This window comes from Zalophus californianus, chromosome X, assembly GCF_009762305.2.
Source record: "Zalophus californianus isolate mZalCal1 chromosome X, mZalCal1.pri.v2, whole genome shotgun sequence".
Taxonomy (NCBI): Eukaryota; Metazoa; Chordata; class Mammalia; order Carnivora; family Otariidae; genus Zalophus; species Zalophus californianus.
This window is the reverse complement of record NC_045612.1, coordinates 30,543,673-30,567,472: the sequence shown is the minus strand read 5'-3', so window position 1 is coordinate 30,567,472 and position 23,800 is coordinate 30,543,673. Positions and strand designations below refer to the sequence as shown.

At 43.1% G+C, this 23,800-nt stretch overlaps 1 protein-coding gene across 3 annotated transcripts; it reads right to left on the bottom strand.

Moving 5' to 3' along the window:
• Positions 1-2,010: 2,010 nt before the first annotated feature.
• On the bottom strand, positions 2,011-16,995 carry NKRF (NFKB repressing factor). Of its 3 annotated transcripts, none has more exons than XM_027609482.2 (4): positions 16,293-16,995; positions 6,150-6,280; positions 3,258-5,081; positions 2,011-2,363 (listed from the first exon to the last, which is right to left on the bottom strand). In XM_027609482.2, exons 1-4 carry the CDS (start codon positions 16,556-16,558, stop codon positions 2,125-2,127), a joined length of 2,460 nt encoding a protein of 819 aa, XP_027465283.2. In that variant the 5' UTR covers positions 16,559-16,995; the 3' UTR covers positions 2,011-2,124. The 3 variants fall into 3 exon arrangements, with proteins under 3 accessions (XP_027465283.2, XP_027465284.1, XP_027465285.1); XM_027609484.2 differs by having other exon boundaries at positions 2,162-2,391; XM_027609483.2 differs by having other exon boundaries at positions 2,104-5,081; positions 16,293-16,993.
• Positions 16,996-23,800: the final 6,805 nt, after the last annotated feature.

Below are 23,800 nucleotides of genomic sequence, written 5' to 3'. Positions count from 1 at the left end.
AAGTCTTTATGGTGTATGTGCTACACTCATCTTTAAGACATGGCACTTAAAGGAATGTCAGTGTGGCAGAGTTCATTCAATGCACTGGTTGGTTCCACCTAGGAGCATCATCCTTAAATGTGCTTAACATTTTCCCTCAAGTCCATTTCTGCTTCAGAGTAGAACCACATTAAATTGGTCTTCATTTGGTTGATTAGTTTTACGTTAACTTTTTCATCCTCCTGTGGCTGGGTACCTTAAATAGTGACACTCTTAGTCACACTTTAAAAAGGTGAGATCGGTAACATGCAGATTTTTTCCTTTTTATACACCTCCTGAGAAACATCATTCCATCTTTTTCATGGGATAATCCTTTTAAAACGGTACAACAGAGTCAACAAGCTGATCTCTAAAAGCATCATATCCACGGTCAAAGGCACTACAAAAACCATTCAAACCTTTAAAGCTAATTTGCCTTTTTTTCTTTACAATGTTTTTTACAAATGCCACAGGCTGCCTGCATGTAAATAGAGTAAGGCTAAAACAGATTTGTGAGGTCCCCTTACAAACGGCAGTCTGATTTGAACTTGAGTCTTCAACTCTGCACCTGCTGATATGGGGAAAGGGGCATGAGGGAACCATGAGGATTATAACCAGGTTATAATCAAGAGTCCTTTCTATAGGACCCATCTCCAGCTTCAGGGGTTACTGACAGTAAAGTGAATGCACTGCATCCTACTAAAAAAAAAGTATCCCAACAGAATGCATGAAACTCCCATTCATTTTGCAATCAGAGGAGAGGGAAAAAAATCTAAAAAGTAGGTCTGTGAGACTTGAGGCTATATATGTAACTGAAAGTTACTCAGTATAACTTATTTAAGTAATTCAAATAAAACTTGAAGCAGCCCATTTATCTGTGCAGGTTTTATAGCAAAGTTACTGAGTTACAAATGGCTGCTCTTTAGAAGAAAAGGAAAACACACAGGAGCCAACAGAATGGGGACAAAATAGAACAGCAAGGTTGTCAGCAGCTCATTCTCAACATATTTTATCGTCAAGCAGAGCTAAGTGACTTCACCCTAATTCTGCATCAATACCAAAGCCGATCTAAGAAGTTAGGAAATCTGGACCCTCAAATCCAGAACCAAATATATAGCTGGCCCAATTATTTGGGAGCCTTAACTGTGACGTTAATATTCTGTTAAACTTATCTAAGAAAACCAGATTTATGTGTAACATGTCCCTACTCCCCACCTCCCTCCTCCCGCCCAATCATTTTGGGAAAAGAAAAGAAATGTGAAGAGAGAAATGAGTTTTCACCCCCTCCCCCTTGATCCGCAAAGCCACTCTTACTCAAGAGAACTGAAGGCTGGCTTTTCTAACTTGCTAATTGAACCACAGCTTCTCAAGGTTGGCATGAACCCTGTAGGTTTAAAAAAAAAAAAATCCTATAAAATCTATAAACATCCCAGCTTATGTTCCCTTTGCCACTGTTAAAACATTAAGTGCCAAAATAAAATGCACACCTCATTTCTTTTCCTACCAACATTAGGAAAGGCCACGCACTGTAAGAAAGAGAGTTAGTGAAAAGCAAATATCAGACAGTTAATCACTGTGGGTGACTAAAACTTAGAGATCCAGGTACAAAAGCCAATCCCTTTATGTTTTTAAACTACTGGTTTAACTACAATGGGCAGCTTCTTGACGCAAAATAGAAAAGAGAGGGGAAAGGCAATTACTGTTTATTGTGGGCCAATTACACGTCAAGTATGGGGCTAAATGCCTTCAGACACTGTAAACACCCTAATTGTTCTATCATTTCATTGGCATGTTTAACTATTGATATTAACATTCATCTCTAAATATCGATACTTGATTTATCGGAGATACAAAACCAAAATCATGTAGAAGTACACAGCCGGAGATTTGGTCGCAGCCAGCATGTTGGCCCACAGCAAAAACGTGATGGGTGACCGATTAGCCGTTCGCATCTGCTAAGTCATTACATTCATCCACATGTGCTCTGGTGTTGAAATATTTTGTGCAAACACCACTTCCCCTCTCCAAAGACCCAGAGTGTCGCTACTAGGCTGCTGCCCAGAAATAAGCACACTGCCATTCTGATCAACATCAGCTCCTTTTTATTCAGGAAGCATACACTAATTCTTTTTTATACATTTTTTTTTTTACATTCCAGAAATAAGCGAAAATAGCAGTTTTAAATATGTTACAAAGTTGGCTTTTGGGGCTTAATAAGCTTTTTGAGAGAGGGACCAGCCAACTGACCTTTTCATCAAAGCACCAAGGTGTCTCCGGTCTCTTACCCAGCTCTGCCCCCGCTGTGGCCGCCTTGGATGTGCTGTGCGCCCAAACCACGGGAAAAGCTGTAACGGAGAGTTGCTGTGAGGCTCTCTGCAAGGCACCAAGAACAGACAGCTCCAGCTTCCTTTCTTCAGATTGAAGCAAAGTTTTTGAAACTTTTCAACTGCTCTCTCAAATAGTGCTCTCTCAGCATGAAGACTAGAATTTATTAAAACTCATATCACAAGATAACAGTAATTCACTTCCAATATTCTGGAAACCACATGGTAGAAGTTATAAATAAACGAACACTAAAATTACTTTAAGAAAGTTTTACATCATTTAGTCGGTAGGGACATTTACACGTACGGCACAATTTACTGTTAAACATTCTTTAACTGGCTTCACACAGAGATGAAAATAGTAATACAAAATGATCTGACATTTTCAGGAAGTCTGAAATTAAGACTGTAGTTTTATCGTAATCAATATCAACTTTACATATTGTTGCAGATTGCTGTGCTATGCCCTTTAAAATGGGAATTTCTTTCTCGGGGTGAAATTCCATTTGGATACGTGTTCTTGCTTTGTACAAACTACTAAAATCGGAGGGACACAGCAATACCAAAGACACAAACAGTAACTGCACAATATCACCTGCTGGATTTAAGCTAATACAAGTGGACACAATTCTTCAGGTTCCACTATCTAATAAAGCACTATATGAAATGAACAAGGTGAGACATCTTAAGAATGGATATACTCTGCAGCCAGGACATGTGGCATTTCTTTCATTCGTGAATCTGCCTCATGGGGCATTTACAAAGTAAATTAGTTACGAGCTCAATTTGCTTGCGGCATCACGAGCTCGTAATGCCCCACTTGGCCTTCCTGTTTGAGCTGGTCCAGGAGGTCTTCCTTCCGCCGCTTCCTGCCTACCACCAGGTACCTGTCGTGGCCTACCCCGTGCGACTTACTCTTAAGACCGTACTTCTGGGCGATCTGGTGTATTTGCTTCCGCTCGTCGTTAGTCAGCTCCGTGGAGAAAGTCAAATCCGTGTGGCTCTCCGAGCGGGCGTAGTTTCTGATGATCTGTTCGATGTCTCTCTTGGCGATTTTGTTCACCCTCTCCACATCAAGGCCAAGCCCCTCTCGCTTATGCTGCTCTTTGACAGAGATCGGCTCCCGGATGCCCTCGCCGGATTTACCTAAACCGCCACCCGTCCAGCCCATCTTTCTCAGCAGCTGGTTTCCTATGTTATCTTCTTTGATTTGTTGTTTATAAGCCTCCTCTGCCGAGCGGCCCTGAATTTCATTTCTGGAAATCACATCTTCGACAGCTCCTTTCTTCAAATTGTTAATGACGGTCGGCTGGGTCTTTTTGAGGGTTTTCACAGCTTCCCCAGCAGCTTCGTATTTGACCGTTTTCTTCACCCCAACTGCTTCCGCGATCACTTCGCTCTCTAGGATCACCTTGCATTTCCATCGGAGGCCTGTCATTCTTTCGTAGACGTATTCGACAGTCATGCGGTTGAACTGAGCTGTGTCGTTCAGGGTGCACACCGGATTTGAAGAATTCTCATAAACTACGAGATCCTTTATATCTTTCTTCTTTCCAGATCCCCTGGGTGAAGAGCCTGTCTGGCACTGTGAACTTTTGACCGAGGGGTAAGTGGGCTGTGTTTTTTGAAGGATTTTCAAAGCCTCATCGGCAGCTGCGTGTTTGCTTGTTTTTTTGGTTCCATAACCTTCAGCCAAGCAGTGATCTTGCAGAAACACGCGGCAACGCCACGTGCGATTCGGCATCATCTCGTATTTGTATTCAACTGACATTTTGTTGTATGAGGCAGAATTGTTGAGGATGCCAATCGCATCGTTTGCATTTTCTGTAAGGACAAAATTGGTCCAGTGTTTGGCGGAAGCATTAAAAATCGGCTGCCCAGAAGCATCTTTAGCCAGCACCACCAGCTCTTCCGGCGGCTTCAGAGCCGGAGGAAACTCGTACGCGGGCATGCCGATCTGACACACCACAAGGTCCTCTCCGATCGTGTGCTTGAATTTCCGCCGGACAACTCTAACTTCGATACGTTTCTGCAAGAGTTTTACAGCTAGCTCAGTAGCTCGATCCCTGGACCCATTCTTGCTGCCAGCATAACCAGTGGTTAAGTAGATATTCTGGCATCTAACTTCACACGCATAACCGTCTGTTAGAAGTTTTTTATTTTTGGGGATGTCGGCAGGAGGGATCTCTTTTAAAGGAGCATAGATGTACTCAGGATTTGTCTTACATGCCTGAATACACCGAGTTAACATGTATGTATAATTAATTTTATCAGAGCCAGAAGTCATCTCTGGATTAGAAAGGTTCTTCCAGATAGTCGCTGTTAATTTTTCAATAAAATACTGCTTCTCAGCTACCACAGACTCAGGAAATGTCTGTGATGGTGAAGGCTCAGGAGCTGACTGAGAGTTTGCCTGCTGTGATGTGCTGCTTGGAGCGGGGTTCCCACTGTCGAAATACATGTTGGCTGTTACGGGCTGGTCTTTTGTGAAAATAAATCCTGATGAATCACAATACTGAGAATTCCCGTCTTGCACACTGAAAGAGTCTTGAGTATAATCTTGGTAGATGTCTCTTGGCATGCCGGCAAAATGTGTTTGTTCGTTTACCTCTTTTGTTTGAGGGCCATAAGGATCTTCCTGTCTTTCATCTTTTGAACTACTAGCTACAAAATGTACAGGCTCAAAACGAGGTCTCGCATGGAATTTGGAACCGGCTTGCTTTTTAGGAGGATTTTGACCTACAGAATGAGTGAAATTTACAATTCATTAAAAAGGGAATATTTCAAAAGAAGCAAACAGGAAAATAGTACCAACCATTTTATTTGCAAGTTGCACTGTTGGTACAAGATACTACTTCCCATCACAAGAACTTCAGGTCATTTAGGTGAAGGGACTATCAACGTAGGATTCCGATATAACAAGGGATGGTCCCTGTCCCATGGGTAAGGGAAGAAACTTGACGGAAAATATGCCCTGAATCAGGTATGCAGGTCACCACCACACGTGACTGGTAGGTGCTTCTGTATCTAATGAGGCAAAGCACAGGTGAAGTCTGCTGAGGAATAGGTTGTTCCAGTATAATCTCATGCCACCTGTGCTGGAGAGCGCCCTTCTTAAAACACCGCAAATGGAATAGATGGTTCTAACGCAAAAGAGGTGACGGCCAGGGGCGTTTACACAGCCTCTTGCTTTGGCAGCAGAGGTAACGCTGTCATAGTTCTTTATGTGGTTGTGACTAAAAATCAAATAAAAATAATTATCAAAAGACCCCAAAGGTTTTCAACTTCAAAATCTTAGTTCCGACCTATCCCGCACAAAAGGGTGGTTTGCTATATTTTATTTCTAGAACAAATAGCAGCTGGAAACTAATGATTTATGGGGGATAGCGAATTGAAAGCTCTAGAAGAACTCTCTGTTGAGGCTAGGCCAGACGCTACAGCCTCCTCCCTGTAGCACTGTTCAGAGAAAGCTGGTCCATCTTGGACCCATCCAAGAGGATTTAGTTACTTAGATGTTCAAATGATCAGAGTATAAGGTTGTTCTATTTAGAGGGAGGTTCCATGGCATGGACTTCAAGGACAGCATTATCGTGTGACATCAGTATTCTTATTTTTCAGTTCCATTTACCATCCTCAAAAAAAAAAAAACCACAAAACTGTACATAACTAAAAGTTAAAACTCTTTTACATTTGTGTAAGGTCCAATGTTAACCAATGTTATTTAAGACCATATACCACACTCATACCATTTTTAAAAAAGCCATGTTGTTTCTTCAAATCCCACCTTCCAAAAACAAGTATACTCACCATCACATGTTGAGAGGTGACGTTTTTGACCCTTGGAAGGTTTGGACAGCATCAGATCATATGAAGGCATCTCCCCAATATCAATACCTTCAGCCATTTGGAGAATTTTTTCCATCAGGCGTGGGCTGTACCTATTTAAATTAATATAATCTACAGTTAAAACAGATAAGAATGCAGTTTTTTAAAAAGCTTCTAAATGAGCTAATCTTGTAATTGTCCCCACAGGACTTCATCAGCAGAGTATCCTGGCTATAAAACTGAACAATGTGCCCTATAATACTTACCTATCAAATGAGTAATTATGTTACTGTCATTAGAAGACATATGAACATAAAATCATTTAAGTGAAGATCTTTTAATATGAATTAAAAGCATCCATATAAACTCATGATCTTTCTCTGTCATATATGTGTATTATATGTAAATAATTACATTTGTGTATTTACAGAAGTCCTAAGAGTGTTAAGAGTGTCTGGGTTGTTAACATCCAGACTATGGTCTTTACCATCTCCCACAAAAAGGAATCAGGGTCCTTAGAGAAATGGCTGATTACAAGTCTGGGGGAAGAAATGTACAAGATGAACCTGGGAGATATTCCTGTGCCTGGAAACAAGGAAGCTGTAAAAGGCCTCAGGGGTTGTGTCAAATGGACTCAGAAGCCAATCTGACCACACTCCTACTGGCAAAGTGAGTCAACTGGATTATCAATAAGAATAATAACCTGCAGTGGATTCAGACATAACAAATATGCCAACGATCCATTAGTCTGTAATGATACTTACAAACTCATTATTGGTCACCTTTGGAAGATGGTGAGGAAACAAGTCATTATTCCGAAAACAGGTAATATTAAAGAAAGCAAGCATTTATCCGGCATTTTCCTATACAAATTGTACATCAGAGTAACTAAGAGTTGATGAGAAAAATCTCTTTTACAGAAGCATTCCAGCTAATAAATGAAGGAATGATAGACTACTGCCATTTTGCCACCCATCATAAAATAATAAATTATCATCGATGACTGCTAGGCCTATGAGGTGAAAAGTTGATGAGGAAGAACCCAGAAAGAGACCCCCCCCAAACATGTTCAAGCTGCAAAAGCAACTCAATAGAGAAGGACACCCTTTTCAACAAATGGTGCTGGAGTAAGTGGGCATCCGTCGGCAACAAACAAAACCTCAACCTCACTTCTCATCCAAAAATTTATTCAAAATGTATCATGGACCAAAATGTAAAACTATAAATTTCTTTAGAAACACAGGAGAAAATCTTCAGATCTAGGGCTAGGCCAACAGTTCTCATACTTGATACCAAAAGCAAGATCCATAAAAGGAAAAACTGATAAAAGGGACTTCATCAAAATTAAAAACTTTTGCTCTCAAAAGCCCCTATGAAGAGGACAAAAAGACAAGCTACAGACTGGGAGAGAGATTTACAAACCAAACACCTGACAACAAAACAAAACATAGTATTCAGTATAAACATCTCTCAAAATGCAACAGTAAAAAAATATATATATTAAAAAGTGAACAAAAAGACATGAACAGAACATTTAACCAAACAGGATAGACATACTGCAAATAAGCACATGAAAAGATGGTCAACATCATTAACTACCAGAGAAAGGTACTTTAAAACCACAACAAGGTATCACTCTGCACCCTCAGAATGGCTAAAGTAAAAAAGAATGACAACATCAAATGCTGGCAAGGACACAGAGAAACTAGATCATTCATAGACTGCTGGAGGGAATGTAAAATGGTATGGCCACTCTGGAAAACAACTTGGAAGTGTCTTAAAAATTAAACATGCAATTACCACTCGACCTAGCAATGGCCCTTTTTTTTTTGGCCATTTATCTCAAAGAAATCAAAACTTACATTCACACAAAAACCTGTACATGAATGTTCACAGCAGTTTTATTTGTAACAGCCAAAAACTGCAATCAGCTCAGAAGGCCTTCAACAGGTGGATGGTTAAACTGTGGTATGTACACACCTCAGAACACTACTCAGCAATACAAAGGAAATAACTATTGATACACCCAGTATCGTGTATGAGTGGAAAGGAAACGGATGTTTTTTTTTTTTTTTTAAGATTTTATTTATTTGTTTGTCAGAGAGAGAGAGAGTGCAGGGGGAGCGGCAGGCAGAGGGAGAAGCAGGCTTCCCGAGGAGCAGGGAGCCCGATGTGGGGCTGGATCCCAGGACCCTGGGATCATGACCTGAGCCAAAGGCAGACGCTTAACCGACTGAGCTACCCAGGCATCCCTGGATGTGGTTATAAAAGGGTGATATGAGGGATCCTTATAGTATTGGAACTGTTCAATATCTTGACTGTGGTAGTGGATACACAAACCTACACATGTAATAAACTGTATTCAACTAAAAATACACACACACACACACACACACGAGTACTAGTAAAACTGGGAGACTAAATAAAATCAGTGGATTGTTAACAATGTCACTGTCCTAGTTTTGATATTACACAATAATTTTGCAAAATGTTATCACTGGAGGAACTGGGTAAAGAATGCAGGGCATCTCTTTGTATTACTTCCTACAACTGCATGTGAATCTCTAATTATCTCAATAAAAAATTTGATTAAAAAAGTTTATGGGAACTTTATAATCTTACTATCACTAAAAAATGAGACAAGCAGACATGTGTCCCCTTATATGAGAGGAAATACAAAGCACTATCTATAAAGTATTGTCCTTCAAATAATTGAACCTGAACCTAAGCAAGCCCCTCACTCCCAGAAATATGTTAAACATCACCATAAGAACACAGCCAGCCAAATCCAGAATGAAGGAAACACTATGTGACAATCCAATTTCTTCATCAAATAAACAGCATGAAAATAAAAGGATAGGGGAATGGGGTTATAGATTAAAGGAGACAGATCAACCAAATACAGTGCATGGACCTGGTTTGGATCATGAATCAAACAAACCAAAATACAAATGAGGGGCGCCTGGCTGGCTCAGTCCGTAGAGCATACGACTCTTGATCTCGGGGTTGTTTGAGCCACATGTTGGGTGTAAGAGATTACTTAAAAATAACATTAAAAAATACACTTTGAAACAAGTAGAGAGAACTGAACATGGATTTTAAGAAATTACTGTTAATTTTGTTGAGTGTGGATAATGGTATTGACTCTATTTTTTAAGTAGGCTCCACACCCAGCATGGAGCCCAACATGGGGCTTGAACCCACAACCCTGAGATCAAGACCTGAGCTTTGAGCTGAGATCAAGAGTCAGATGCTTAACTGACTGAGCCACCCAGGCACCCCTATTATGACTCTCTTTGTAAAAATTCTTATCTGTGGGGCACCTGGGTGGCTCAGTCAGTTAAGCATCTGACTCCTGATTCTGGCTCAGGTCATGGTCTCAGGGTTGTGAGATAGAGCCCCGTGATGGGCTCAACGCTCAGTGGAGTCTGCTTAATATTCTCTTTCTCTCCCTCTGCCCCTCTCCCCACTAAAAAAAATAAAAATAAAAATTCTTGTCTGGTATAGATACATACTGAAGTATTCGCAGGTGAAATGACGTCAAGATTTTCTTTAATATACTCCAGACTATCTCCCACAAAAAAACTGGGGGCACAACAGAAGAAATGAGAAGGGCAGCATGAGAAACTGTTGATATTGCTGAAGTCGAGTAATGGGTACATGGAAGTCCATTAAACTCTTTTACTTTTGTGTGTTCGGTTTTTTCCATAATAAAAAGCTTCGAAGCATACAATTTTTAAAGGGGTTCCTCATAAAGTAGGTTGGCTGCTTGACTGAATATCATATAACTGCAGAGAAACAAATAGACAGGCTCAAGTGAAGTTTTCGTTATCACGGGGACCTACTCACCCTTCCTACCTTGAGAGCCTTTCCTGGCCTATGACCAAAAAAAGAGACTCCTGGTGGCCTTTGGGAAGAAAGTTCTGAATATGAGTAACTATCACAGCTTGACGTGAATAGGTTCTGAACCGGAAGGAGGGTAACGTTTTCCATTTTGGGCACCACTGGTTCCACACCCATCAGATGTCTTTCCTTGCAAAGCCAGGAAGTCGGGACTTGGTGGCCTTCACGGACAGATGAGCACAAGCCAGCTCAGTTGCAACCTGCACTTCCCACTGATAACAGCTCCGACTGCTGCTGCTAACATCAGTATTTAAATGCCAAGAGTAACTTCATTTTCATTTATTCTTATCTAAACATCAGAAAGTATAGCCTGAAAAAAAAAAAAAGTACAGCCTAAAACACTGTACTTTCTATACATCACTTCTATTCAGAGTTGGGAGTCCAATTTCCAAGGTACAGGATGGAAACAAAAGATCATGAAAGTGAAAGTCTATAAATAATCTTGAACTGATGATGCCACTTTTGCTACCTGAATTGGCACTACACTCAAGCCACTCACCTTGAGTTCCAGTCAAACGTCTCCAGGCTTCGATTCCAGCCTGATTCCACATATGGCATACAACTGTAAATGGCATGTAGGCCATACATACAGCATGCAGAAGTGATGCATTTGGGGCTCATTCCATTCACTTTTCTCTCAGGTTTCTTCCAGCATTAGTAATGATTATACCCACTGTTCCCTATTCATTACATCTGCCACAAAATTCAACATCACCCATGGGCTATAAAAATAAACCTTTGCGTAGGTTGTGAACACAGTCAGCTTCTCAGTCCTTTATCAGGAAGTCATAATATTGAGGAAACCCAACCAGCTCAAACAATAATGGAAAAGACTGTATAGTACCTGACTCTTGACTATTCAGAGAACAATGCAAATATTAATCTAGAGTCTTTAATAAGACCACTAGGATTTCATTCTCATTTCTAAAATTGTTGAGAGAATAGCTATCCAAGAGCAAAGAAGTGGTTCCACAAATTTTAAATAAGCCAAGCCAGTAAAACTTTCATTACTGGTTTCCATTATGTATTTTTTCATAGTAGATTTATTTATGTTTAAAAGATTTGTTCATTTATTTTAGAGAAAGAGAGAGAGCGCACCAGCGGGAGGGGCAGGGGGAGAGGGAGAGAAAATCCCAGGTTGACTCCATTCTAAGCACAGAGGTTGAGGTGGGGCTCAATCTCACGACCCTAGGATTAGGACCTGAGATGAGGACCAGACCAAAATCAAGAGTCGTTCGCTTAACCAACTGTGCCACCCAGGTGCCCCTAAAGGTGTTACTTTAAAAAATCTACTATGAAGGGCACTTGGGTGGTGCAGTCAGTTAAGCAGTTAAGCATCTGACTCTTGGGGCGCCTGGGTGGCTCAGTCGTTAAGCGTCTACCTTCGGCTCAGGTCATGATCCCAGGGTCCTGGGATCGAGCCCCGCATCAGGCTCCCCGCTCTGCGGGGGGCCTGCTTCTCCCTCTCCCACTCCCCCTGCTTGTGTTCCCTCTCTCGCTGTGTCTCTCTCTGTCAAATAAAAAAAAAAAAAAAGCATCTGACTCTTGATTTCAGCTCAGGTCCCAATCTTAGGGTTGTGAGATTGAGCCCTGCCTCAGGCTCTTGTGCTCAGCACTGAGTCTGCTTGAGATTCTCTCTCTCTCCCTCTTCCCCCCCTCAAATAAACAAATAAATCTTTAAAAAAATAAAGTATCACCTTCACTCCAGAAATTTTAGAGAACCCACCAAGAAAGCACCTACAAACCCAACCACTGATAACTTCATTAACATTTGAAGTTTACTTTTTATTCCTTTCTCTGTGCTTTCCATACCACTGGCGCCGCCCTCCCCCCAAATCTCCTACAGATCATCTATGTTGATTTGCACTCTAGTAGGGTGGGGGGTTGTTCTTAATTTATGAGATCCTAAGTTTTTTCCTATGTCATTACCACATGAGTTTTAATGGCTATACAGTATTTTACCTTATGGAGAGACCATGATGCAAAGTATCATTACGGCAAATCTTATACAGTAATTATAAGATGCACACATATTATATATTTAAGTCTGTTAATTTACCCATTTGATCATAAATGCTTAAAAAAACAAAAGCAAAAAACCTCAGGAGGTCTTCAGAGTTTTCAAAGATAGCTTACTATGTACCAAGCTTTTGGAAATCAGGATGCTATTCAACTGTCCCACCATGCCTGGCATACATAAAGATGATTTATAATGGACAAAGACATGTGATTTCATGAATCTTACATTCTTGAAAAAAGATAAGCGCATACTTATGATCTACAACGCACCTGAAATTTAACAAATATTTAGTAATGCTTCCAAATTTTTAAAAGATTTATTAAACTGCTCTACTAGGTCCAAAAACAGCTGAGGTTTGAAAACTAAACAAAGATCAGGATTTCCAAGTATAAAATTATTTATTCAAAACTATTAATAAGACTCTTAACATCATAAGTGAATAACCCACAACCAGATTGATAAATCTTTGGAAAGTTCCCACTCCCATTTCTTTAGCTGGTGACTGATGCAGGCTACCTATGTGCAAAGTTAGTTTCACAACATGAGCTCAACTGGCATCTACCTTCCAAAAATCAGTCTCATAGCAACAAGGAAGAGACAATAATCAAGGCAGCAAGCCTGGTTTCATTTTAAGATATATTTTTCCTACAAATATCTCATCAAAAATCAATAGGCCAGGATTCTGGTTCTAATCCTATTGATGAAGAATAATTGAAAACCTGAATGCTCTAGTTAACCATTCTGCTTTATTAAATACAGATACATTATCTACAGTTTTTAAGTAAAAATTTTACAGTTCCCCAGGCATTCATATGAACAATTATGTGAGTGCTATAGATTCAGTTGATTAGAAGACTTCACTAACTTTTCTTTTTTTGTTGTTTCAGAAGCTGAGTTCAGTGATTCATCAGTTGCCTATCACACCCAGTGCTCATTCCATCAAGTGCCCTCCTTAATGCCCATCACCTAGTTACCCCATCTCCCCACCCACCTGCACTAACTTTCCATTAGCCACAAGACGTATCTTAGAAATTGCTCGCAGAAAAAAATTCTTTGACAGGTTGTTTACTTTTATGAAACAGACAAAACAGTGAAGAGAAATAAGTTCAGCTATTTGAGATTCCTGGTTACCTGGACTATGAGGGAAAAATGATCAAAAAGCATATTGGAAAAACAGTTTTATTTTATCCTATAAAGCAGTGGTTCTCATGGTGTAATCACTGGACCAGCATCACCTGATCATCAGTACCACCTGGGAACTTGTTAGAAATGCAAATTCAGGGGTCCTGCCGCAGACCTACTGAATCAGAAAGCCTGGGGTGGAGCCCAGCAATCTATTTTTTAACAAGCCTGACAGTTGATTGTGATGCTTGCTTAAGCTTGAGACCCACTGTTGCAGAATCAAGATAGTCAAGCTTGTTCCATGAAAATCGCCACTATCACCAAAAGGAATGAAACATGGTTTGCCTCCCTGAACATGTGAGCTCCTCCTGGCTTGGTCTTATGATCAAGGAGTTTTCAAAGATACCCTTGACCTAGGAGTTATTTCAGCCCTAACTAAAAGAGAACACAGAAAGCCCTTCATTGGGGGGGGGGGGGGGGTAAAAAAAAAGTGCTACTATTTACAACCTGTTCCCAAAGTCAAGGGATGAACAACAAATTAACAATTTAAATTCAGAAGAGGCTGTTACACCATGTATTCTGCAGTTCCCTTGAGAGAACAATCTTCTGTCACAGAACAGACCAGAAAATGAGCTCTGCCAACATCAACCTTAAGAAGTACTGGAATGTAGGGGCGCCTGCGTGGCTCAGTCGTTAAGCGTCTGCCTTCGGCTCGGGTCATGATCCCAGGGTCCTGGGATCGAGCCCCGCATCAGGCTCCCTGCTCTTCAGGAAGCCTGCTTCTCCCTCTCCCACTCCCCCTGCTTGGGTTCCCTCTCTCACTGTGTCTCTCTCTGTCAAATAAATAAAATCTTAAAAAAAAAAAAAGTAGTACTGGAATGTAGATTTTACCCCTCTGAAGCTGACAGCTAACATAAAGCCTGACTAACGTGGAACACTGCACTTGGTCCCTAGCTTCCAAGATTCTTTGTTACCCCTTCCCTTTCTCTCATATCTATGTTATCAGATATAATGTAAACATTATTCTTCAGTTAAGCTATTTGATAATGTTATAGTGACGGAACTGACTTACCTAAAATATGATATGAAATGTGTGTGTGTGTGTGTGTATATATTCATTCATCTTGTTACACACACACACACTCTACACACAGATGTGCTTGGGTGAGTGCACACACACACAAATGTCCTGGATGCTTTAGCTTTTAACACCAACTACCACTGGCCTACTCTGTGTTGGTTAATGCCCTAGTTATATAAAGGGCTCTTGTTCTTGGAATGAAATCCTGAGATATAAAAATGATGTGGCTTGTGTCAGTTACTTGCTTTCACTCCTGGGCCATCCTTCCCAAATATAGCAGCTGTGTCTCAGTGGAAAGAGCATTAGAAGACCTGAGTCGTAGTCCCGACTGTGGAACCTTGGAAAAGTCACTTAACTTCTTGGTCTCCATTGACTTAGCTGTAAAAATGAGATACCACCTAATTCCCAAGGTTGTTGTATTAAGAGAGATACATAAATAATTAAAATATGTTGTACATTATAAAGCTATATTCATCTGTTTACCCCACACATATTTATTGAATGGCGATCATGCAGAAGACACTCTTCTAGGCACTGAGGATAAAAGTGTGAATAAGAAAGCAAAAACCTCTTTCCCAAAGGAGCTTACATTCTTGTGGGAAGGTAAAATTTATTATTAACACAAAGGATAGCTACTCTCCCCCATGTAAAAAAAAATTTTTTTCAGGATTCAGATTTCCCATGGCCTTCTGTGATATCAAGGAGATGTATGATTATGGGATAAAGGTACTTTTTCAACTGCAAAAACAATATTGTTAAGTGAAGGTCAATTAGATTTAACTGAATTAATAACTGAGGCTTCCCCAGTTGTAACCAGTTCCTCCAGTGAAATAATCATTGTCTCTGGAGGCAGAAATTATACTAACCTAGAGAAAATAGGAAAAAATAAATTTTGGTGATCAGAGCAAAACAAAGTATACACTAGATGCTATGTTCAACAATTAAAGGTAGAAGTGGATAATCCTATTTTTCTGTATCTGTTATGGTCATTCCTAAAACTGAACTGGCTGAATTTGATCTGATCATTTTCCAGAACTTCTCATCCTTCCTAGTAAAAAATTCACCGTGAGGCAGGAGTGTCCAAAAAAAGAAGCTTCTCAGTCTATCAAAGGAATGATTAGTCTAGGACCGATTTGGGGTGCAGAAGGACAGAGGTCCAAGTAGTCTGTTTAAAAAAAAAAATGCGTTGGAACCATACTGCAGTCTCCATTGAATGCAAAGAGCTCTCAAAGAGGCCTGTTGAGAACGCGCACCAGGTTCTAGGAAAGGGGGGGTACACACACACACCCCTAAAACCTCACCCAGAGGCCAAATATTAATCCTCCTGATCACATTTAAGGTGAAAGGAGAGCAATCCATTTTTAGAGTAACATATATCCATCTCTTTGTTTGCGTCCAGACATATTATGCGCAAATCTACAAGCAAGGCGGACCCTGCAGCTGAGAGACCTCATACAAACCGCCTCCCCAGGAGAAGACAGTAAAACCCCGTCGGGGGGTTGGTGCTGTTTTATTTAACGGGGATGGAAAGAGGGAGTGGTCAGGAGGAGACTAGGAGAGTTCCCTTGCTCCCCCCCCCCCACCCTCGGCCCGCAGACCCTCGATGCCCCGACTGTCAAGCATCTCTGCGGATACCGCATCCTTGCAAGGTCCTACGCAGGTCCGAGATTCTGCTATTCGTCATTTCCCACGCCCTCCAAAACCACCGCCACGATGACCACCCCTCAACAATCCCCTTCCAGGTGCTGCTTAATCTCCATCCCTGGTCCTGGAGGAGCCGCTCCCGTGATCCCCACACCCTTCTTCTGGCTGTTATGTCATCCTCTACCACCTCGCTCGGCCGATCCCCCCAGACCAATACTGAACCCCCTGGTGTCCTCCAGCACCTCCAAAGCTCCAGCCTCTACGCCCTCGTCCGTATCCTGCCCCCGTCTCTATCCCGACCCCCATCCCCGAGACCCCTACCGGGTCCCTAACCCGACCCTCACACCTTCCTCACCTGCAGCCCAGGAAAACGTGGTTGGTCCAGGCGGCGGAGAGCGCGAGGAGCTGGTCCAGAGCAGCCCCGGGATAGCTGTGCAGGTGCCGACAGATGAAGCTGCGCCGCAGAGCCCACTGCCAGTCACTTTCGTGGCTATAGCGCCACTGCTCCAGCACTGGCTCGGGCGGGGGCGGCGGGAGGGGCGGCAGCGGCGGCGGCGGGAGGGGGGGCAGCGGCGGCGGCGACAGGAAGTCGCCCCCCAGCAGCAGACGTCCGCCAGCCATCTTCTCCGCCCCCAAGCAGGGACCCCAGGGATGAAGGCGGCTACCCAGCAGGAGCGAGCGGGAACGGGGGTCGGTGGGAGGGGCCGGGTGAGGAGGGGCGCGCCGAGGCGCGAAGACCAACTCTCAGGGGACTGGAGTGTGTGCGTGGGGGGCGACCGTTAAAAAGGAAAAGGCGAGCACGAGCTCACGTCCCGACGCCGGGGCGCACGCCGGCGGCACTCCTCCAACTCGTGGAGGCGCAGGAGGGCGCCCGCCGCAGTCACACGCGCGCCGGGGAGGCCGGGTCCGGCCCGGTGCTCCGCACCTCCAGCGACCCGCAGATCCACGCACTGCGCGGTGACGGGGGGGAGACACCAGCACGCTCTGTTCCCCCTCCTCTGGGCTCTAGCCTACCTACCCGCGTGCCGCCCCGAGGTTGTGAGGCCAGTGCGCGTGCGCCGCGGCTGTTCCCTAACTTCGAAATCCCGTCGCCGAATCTCGCGCGAGGTACATTTTTCCCTCCTGTGACGACTACGGGCCTTTGACGCACTACGGTGACAAGCGGAGGGCGGGGACTTTCGGAAGGGAATTTTGGAAGATTCTCTGAGGTTCGGGAACATGATTCCCTGAAATCCCTGGAAGGCGCCCTCAGATGATTGTTGGCACAACGGCTTGCCTGACGCTTTTGCCTGGGTTTTTGAGCGGTGCGACACTGGGACCGTGCCCTTTGGGGGGGGCGGGGCGGGGGACTTCGGTTTGGATTTTACACTTTTTTTTAAAAAATGTCAGCTCTCCGAGGCGCCTTTTCTTCAGAGGCTAGCTTGAAAACCTCTACATCATGCGTCATTAGCCTTGTATTTTATTGTGAAAACATAGGAAAAATGTAATACTTTGCAAAGAAAATCATCCACAGCGCCACTTCTCAGCTCAGCCACTTGTATCATCCATATGCCATTCCAATTGCTCACAGATACAGACACCATGTTTACACAGTTCTGATCGCAATTGCAAATAATTCTGTATGTCATGTATGAATTTAAAACGTGCAAAATATTACAAAATACAAAAAGAGCTCAAAGAAGAGGGTTAAAAGCTGCACAGCAGCAAGTGGTTAATCACTCCGTCGTCAAACGTTATCACTCCACCTGCGGATCTGCTCCAGGCAGTTTCCTCGGTCCCGGTCTGCCGGCAACAACGTGCGATGTTCAAGTAATCAACAAATGTCTCTCAGCGGGAATTTACACAGCACCTACTGTAAGCTCAATATAGTAGAAATACAAAGGAAAAAGAAACAGGGTTTTCTCTGTTGTCCTAGAACTGATTACGATCTTGGTGGGGGAAAACAGTCCTCCATAAAACTCAGCGCCCCACTGGCAGCGGGACCTTTGGATGAGGGGACTTTGACCCATTGCCCTCTTTACCTCTTTAAATGACATATTTTTTAATTTATTTTTTTAAAGATTTTATTTATTTATTTGACAGAAAGACAGCGAGAGAGGGATCACAAGCAGGGCGAGTGAGAGAGGGAGAAGCAGGCTTCCCGCTGCTAAGGAGGCTTCCCGCAGCTGAGCAGGCAACCTGCCGAGCCCCGACCCTGGGATCATGACCTGAGCCGAAGGCAGCCGCTTAACGACTGAGCCACCCAGGTGCCCCTAAATGACATGTTTTTTAAATGACATGTTTCTCATTATATGACACATCTTCTGTATAGGGGTATATTGGACTAAGAAGAGCAGAAGATAACAGTGGTTTTCACACTGTTGCATAATGATTTATTTCCATGTCTGTCCCATTACATGGAGTGTGCTTTGTCTTTGACTCAAGGGTAAGCATTCATGTTTATTGAAGTAATGGTCTTCAAACTATCAAATCAGAGAACTCGATACTAGGAAGGAAGCTTAGAGATCATACATTCAAGTCATCCTTGTATGAGTGAGAAAAATAAGGCCAGAGAGGTGAATTGACTTGCTGAAGGCTGTAGAGACTGTTCTGGCAAAGCTGAGATCAGAATCTCTGTCACCTGACTCCTTATCCAGTGTTCCCCCAGTCATTTGCCATTGCATTGCCCTGGGTTTTGTTTTGTTTTGTTTTTTCCTTGTTCTTCACAGCCAACTTCTGTACCAACTTCTGAAATTTATTTTTTAAAGTTTATTCCCACTGCCCCAAGAATGTCAGTTCCATGAGAATAAGGAACTCTCATTCATCTTGCTTTTAGCACCTAGACCTGGCTCCGGTAGACACTCCAGAGATATTTGTTGAATTAAATGAATCATTGAATGAATGAATGAATGAATGAATGAATGAAGGCTCTTCCCAATGTCCCAACCTTGTGAAATTCATTTTCATGGAGTCTACATTTTCAGCTGATTTGTTATTTCACAGCTGGATTAATTTCAGCCTAAACTGCCAACTTTGATCAAAATCAGCATTGTATTCAATACACATCATGCCTAGAAAAAGATTTGAAAAAACAAAAACTACTTCCTCTCGGCGTGGATTAAAACTTCTCCATCATATAGCAACAAATAATTGCAATCTGAGTTTTGAACTTGGACTACAAAATGAAAGGCAGTGAAACCGATATTAGGGGGCACCTGGGTGGCTCAGTCATTGGGCATCTGCCTTTGGCTCAGGTCATGATCCCAGGGTCCTGGGATCGGGCCCCCCTGCATCGGGCTCCCTGCTCCGCGGGAAGCCTGCTTCTCCCTCTCCCACTGCCCCTGCTTGTGTTCCCTCTCTTGTATTCCCTCTGTGTGTCAAATAAATAAAATAAAATCTTAAAAAAAAAAAAAACCTGAAATTAGAGGCCATTTGCCCTGGGACAGCCATAAGTGGATTCCATTTGTAATTCCCACTGTGGAAAAAAACCCAGCTCCATCCTCTAGAAAACAACAAAATTTGCATGGTTCTGCATGATCTTCTTTCCCTGGTAATCCTTCTGATCAAAAAATCCTTCAGCCAACCTATCTGCAGCCCATCCCCTTCTCACAAGCCACAGCTATTTTCTCAGTGAGCAGGAGCTGAGACCTCTAAGCAGAAATAAATTGCGTAATGGTTGAAGAGAAGTGTAGGAAGGAGTGATGATACAGGCAGCCATCACAATCCTAAAATGATCCAGAACCTTCCTGTCATCATCCATCCTCCTCTCCTCCATCATCCTCCTCTGCTCTCACACAGGCTCTTACCACCATCTTTACACTGCACACAGGGACAGCTCTGAGCTTCCCTCCCTGTCCTTTCCTATGGAGGAGTCAGTGAGGGTTTAAGGGAGGGAGACCCAAAGCCTGGCCCCAACCCCCATAAGCTACCCCCAAAATTAGCTCACTGAAAGTTCTTTTTTTTTTTAAGATTTTATTTATTTATTTGAGAGAGAGAGAATGAGAGATAGAGAGCACGAGAGGGAAGACGGTCAGAGGGAGAAGCAGACTCCCTGCTGAGCAGGGAGCCCGATGCGGGACTCGATCCCAGGACTCCAGGATCATGACCTGAGCCGAAGGCAGTTGCCCAACCAACTGAGCCACCCAGGCGCCCTCACTGAAAGTTCTTGATCAGAGTAGTCTGCTTACAATATCCTCTTGAGGAATGTTTCCTAGTGGATTAGAAGCAATAGGTAGGAGCTCCCACTGGCCAAATCTTGGTAATTTGAGCATCAAAATCATTAAGGACAGCAATGACAGGGGCGCCTGGGTGGCTCAGTCATTAAGCGTCTGCCTTCGGCTCAGGTCATGATCCCAGGGTCCTGGGATGGAAACCCGCATCTGGCTCCCTGCTCGGCGGGAAGCCTGCTTCTCCCTCTCCCACTCGCCCTGCTTGTGTTCCCTCTCTCGCTGTGTCTGTCTCTGTCAAATAAACACATAAGAAAATCTTAAAAAAAAAAAAAAAAAAGGACAGCAATGACATAAGCCCTAAGTCCACAGTGCTACTAAGTAGCTAAAGAAGTAGTGTGGGAGGAGGGAGGGCCTTGGCTTACAATAGGATACTGTGTGCTGACTGGTAAACGTGAAGGGAGTGCTGGAGTTGGGAATTCATCATTTTATAGATTGGCTCAGGCAAGAATTATCAATAGATGCTAAATCTAGGGGAAAACTTTTTATGAGGAGTGGGATATCTGCATGGATTTCTAGTTTCTCCCCCTCCCCAGATTAGTAGCAAAGAAGGAAAAAAAACGCAGTAATTATATAGTTGAGAAATTGGGCGACACCTTGACCCCAAATGAGAACAATCTAGTTTTTTAAAAGATTTTTATTTTTATTTCTTTATTTGACAGAGAGAGGCACAGCGAGAGAGGGAACACAAGCAGGGGGAGTGGCAGAGGGAGAAGCAGGCTTCCCGCCGAGCAGGGAGCCCGATGCGGGGCTCGATCCCAGGACCCCGGGACCAGGACCTGAGCCGAAGGCAGACACTTAACGACTGAGCCACCCAGGCGCCCCGAGAACAATCTATTTTTTAAATAGGATTTTAAAAATTATCAATGTCATGGGGTGCCTGGGTGGCTCAGTCGCTTAAGCGTCCAACTCTGGATTTCCCCTCAGGTCATGATCTCAGGGTTGTAAGATCAAGCCCCATGTTGGGCTCCACGTTGGGCGGGGAGCCTGCTTAAGATTCTCTCTCTCTCTCTCCACCTGCCCTTCCCCCCCCCCTGAAAAATATATATGTCAAAAAAGACAAAGAAAGATTCTATATAAAAGGAGAATAAAGACGACACAATGGGTGATTCTAGACCAAATCCTATATGGCAAGAAAAAAAATGTCATAAAGCATGTTTTTCAATAAAGGTGTTGTAAAAATGTTAAATTTACTGAAGTTGATAACTGTGGTTATCTAAGAGAATACCCTTATTATTAGGAAATGCCCACTGGAATATTTAGGGGTAAAGAGCCATGATACATGTAAATTACCTTCAAATGGTTCAGAAAAAAATATGTATAGTTTATCTATAGCTCTATATATGTATAGAGAGAGCACACAATGATAAAGTAAGTGGGGCAAAATGTTTTCAACTGGTGAATCTGAGTCAAGAGTATGTGGATATACTTTATAGTATTCTCGTAAATTAATTCCAAAATTAAATGTTTTGAAAAGCGCAATAGCTCCCTACATTGAGGAAGAATCTCAATCTCGATACCTCTTAATTACTTTTTGTTGTGTGGCCAGCTCTTTACAGGGCTCTCTGAAGGGCTATAAATGATGTTCTTACCCTTTGGAAGCTTGACATCTCTTGAGGAGGGAAGTCTCTCAAACAAGAGGCAGAAAAGATTACAAAAGTTCAGCTAAGAAGTTTGAAAATGGAGAAGAGATCAGGATACGTGGATGGGATCAAGCAAGACTTCAAGGAGAAGGTGGGGGCTGAGCCTCAATAGCAGGATTTAAGTCAGTAGAGGATATTTCAGACAAAGTCAACAAATAGTTTGTGTAACTCCAGGAGAGGCTTGTGCAGACTGGGTGAGCTGGGATGAAGACTGGGTAGTAGGAAGGATTGGAACATTGGGTTGAGTAGATAAGATGCAGCCAGTCTATAAGTTCCTCAAGAGCAGTGTCTACCTAGATCTCGTGCAACAATATCCCCCATAGCATAAGGCACAGGGCCAAACCCACGGGAGGAGTTCAATATAACCTTATTATTGGATTGAGGACAAGTAATTTAAGCCCCAAACCAAGATAAGGAGTTTGGCCCCAAGTCTATACATAACAGATAGATGTATAATTTTTTTATAGGTATTGAGCCAAGGGCAGGTACCTTCTAAAGCCCAAGCCAAACGAGCTAAGAGGTAGTGCAGGGTCTGGATAGACACCCAGGTTAAGGTAGCACCTGGTGGCAAAACCACTGTGAGGTACTACTGTCTGATGCACAACTCTTTCCAGGGGGACCCGCATTTTAAAAGAAGGGCTTTGCAAGAAAGCTGTGCTTTTAGCAAAGGGATGAATCTCCCCAAGTCGGGGCATTTCAGATAGGAGAGGATACTGCTTAACCTCAGTGCTTCCAGCTGGGGTCCTGGCTGCTAGGCTCTTTTGAGGGTTTTAGAGGCCTGGTTCTCTCCCTAGAAGCAGTTGGCATTGTCACCTGCTCAACAATGCCCCAGGAGCAGGCCCTCATTGCCGCAACAGGCCCCTGCCCCCGCGCCCATGCTCTAGCAGAACTGTATGCAAATTTCCCCCCACTAACTTGCATGAAGTCTTCAGCCATTTGTCTTCATTTCTGATTTCTTTTTTTTAAAGATTTTATTTATTTGAGAGAGAGAGAGAACACAAGCAGGGAGAGTAGGAGAGGGAGAAGCAGGCTCCCCACTGAGCAGGGAGCCCGATGCAGGGACTCCATCCCAGGGCCCTGGGATCATGACCTGAGCCGAAGGCAGACGCTTAACCGACTGAGCCACTCAGGCGCCCCTATTTCTAATTTCTTTTAACTGGACAGTTTCTTCTAACACCTTTAGGTTCAGTGATACACCAACCAGCACTAAAATGCGTTAGAAGTGGGGTCAGCAAACTATGGCTCACAGGCCAAATCTGCTCTCCCTGTCTGCATTTGTTTTTTTTTTTTGTTTTTTGTTTTTTTTTAAAGATTTTATTTATTTATTTGAGAGAGAGAATGAGATAGAGAGAGAGAGCATGAGAGGGGGGAGGGTCTGAGGGAGAAGCAGACTCCCGGCTGAGCAGGGAGCCCGATGTGGGACTCGATCCTAGGACTCCAGCATCATGACCTGAGCCGAAGGCAGTCGCTTAACCAACTGAGCCACCCAGGCGCCCTGCATTTGCTTTTTTTTTAAGATTTTATTTATTTATTTTTCTTTTTTTAAATTAATTAATTAATTAATTTTTTGATGTAGTGTTCCATGATTCATTGTTTGCGTATAACACCTAGTGCTCCATGCAGTACGTGCCCTCTTTAATACCCATCACCAGGCTAACCCATCCCCCCACCCCCCTCCCCTCTAGAACCCTCAGTTTGTTTCTCAGAGTCCATAGTCTCTCATGGTTTGTCTCCCCCTCTGGTTTCACCCCTTCATTTTTCCCTTCCTACTCTCTTTTTTTTTTTTTTTAACATATAACGTATTATTTGTTTCAGAGGTACAGGTCTGTGATTCATCAGTCTTACACAATTCACAGCGCTCACCATAGCACATACCCTCCCCAGTGTCCATCACCCAGCCACCCCATCCCTCCCATCCCCCCACCACTCCAGCAACCCTCAGTTTGTTTCCTGAGATTAAGATTTTATTTATTTATTTGACAGAGAGAGAAACAGAGATCATGACCTGAGCTGAA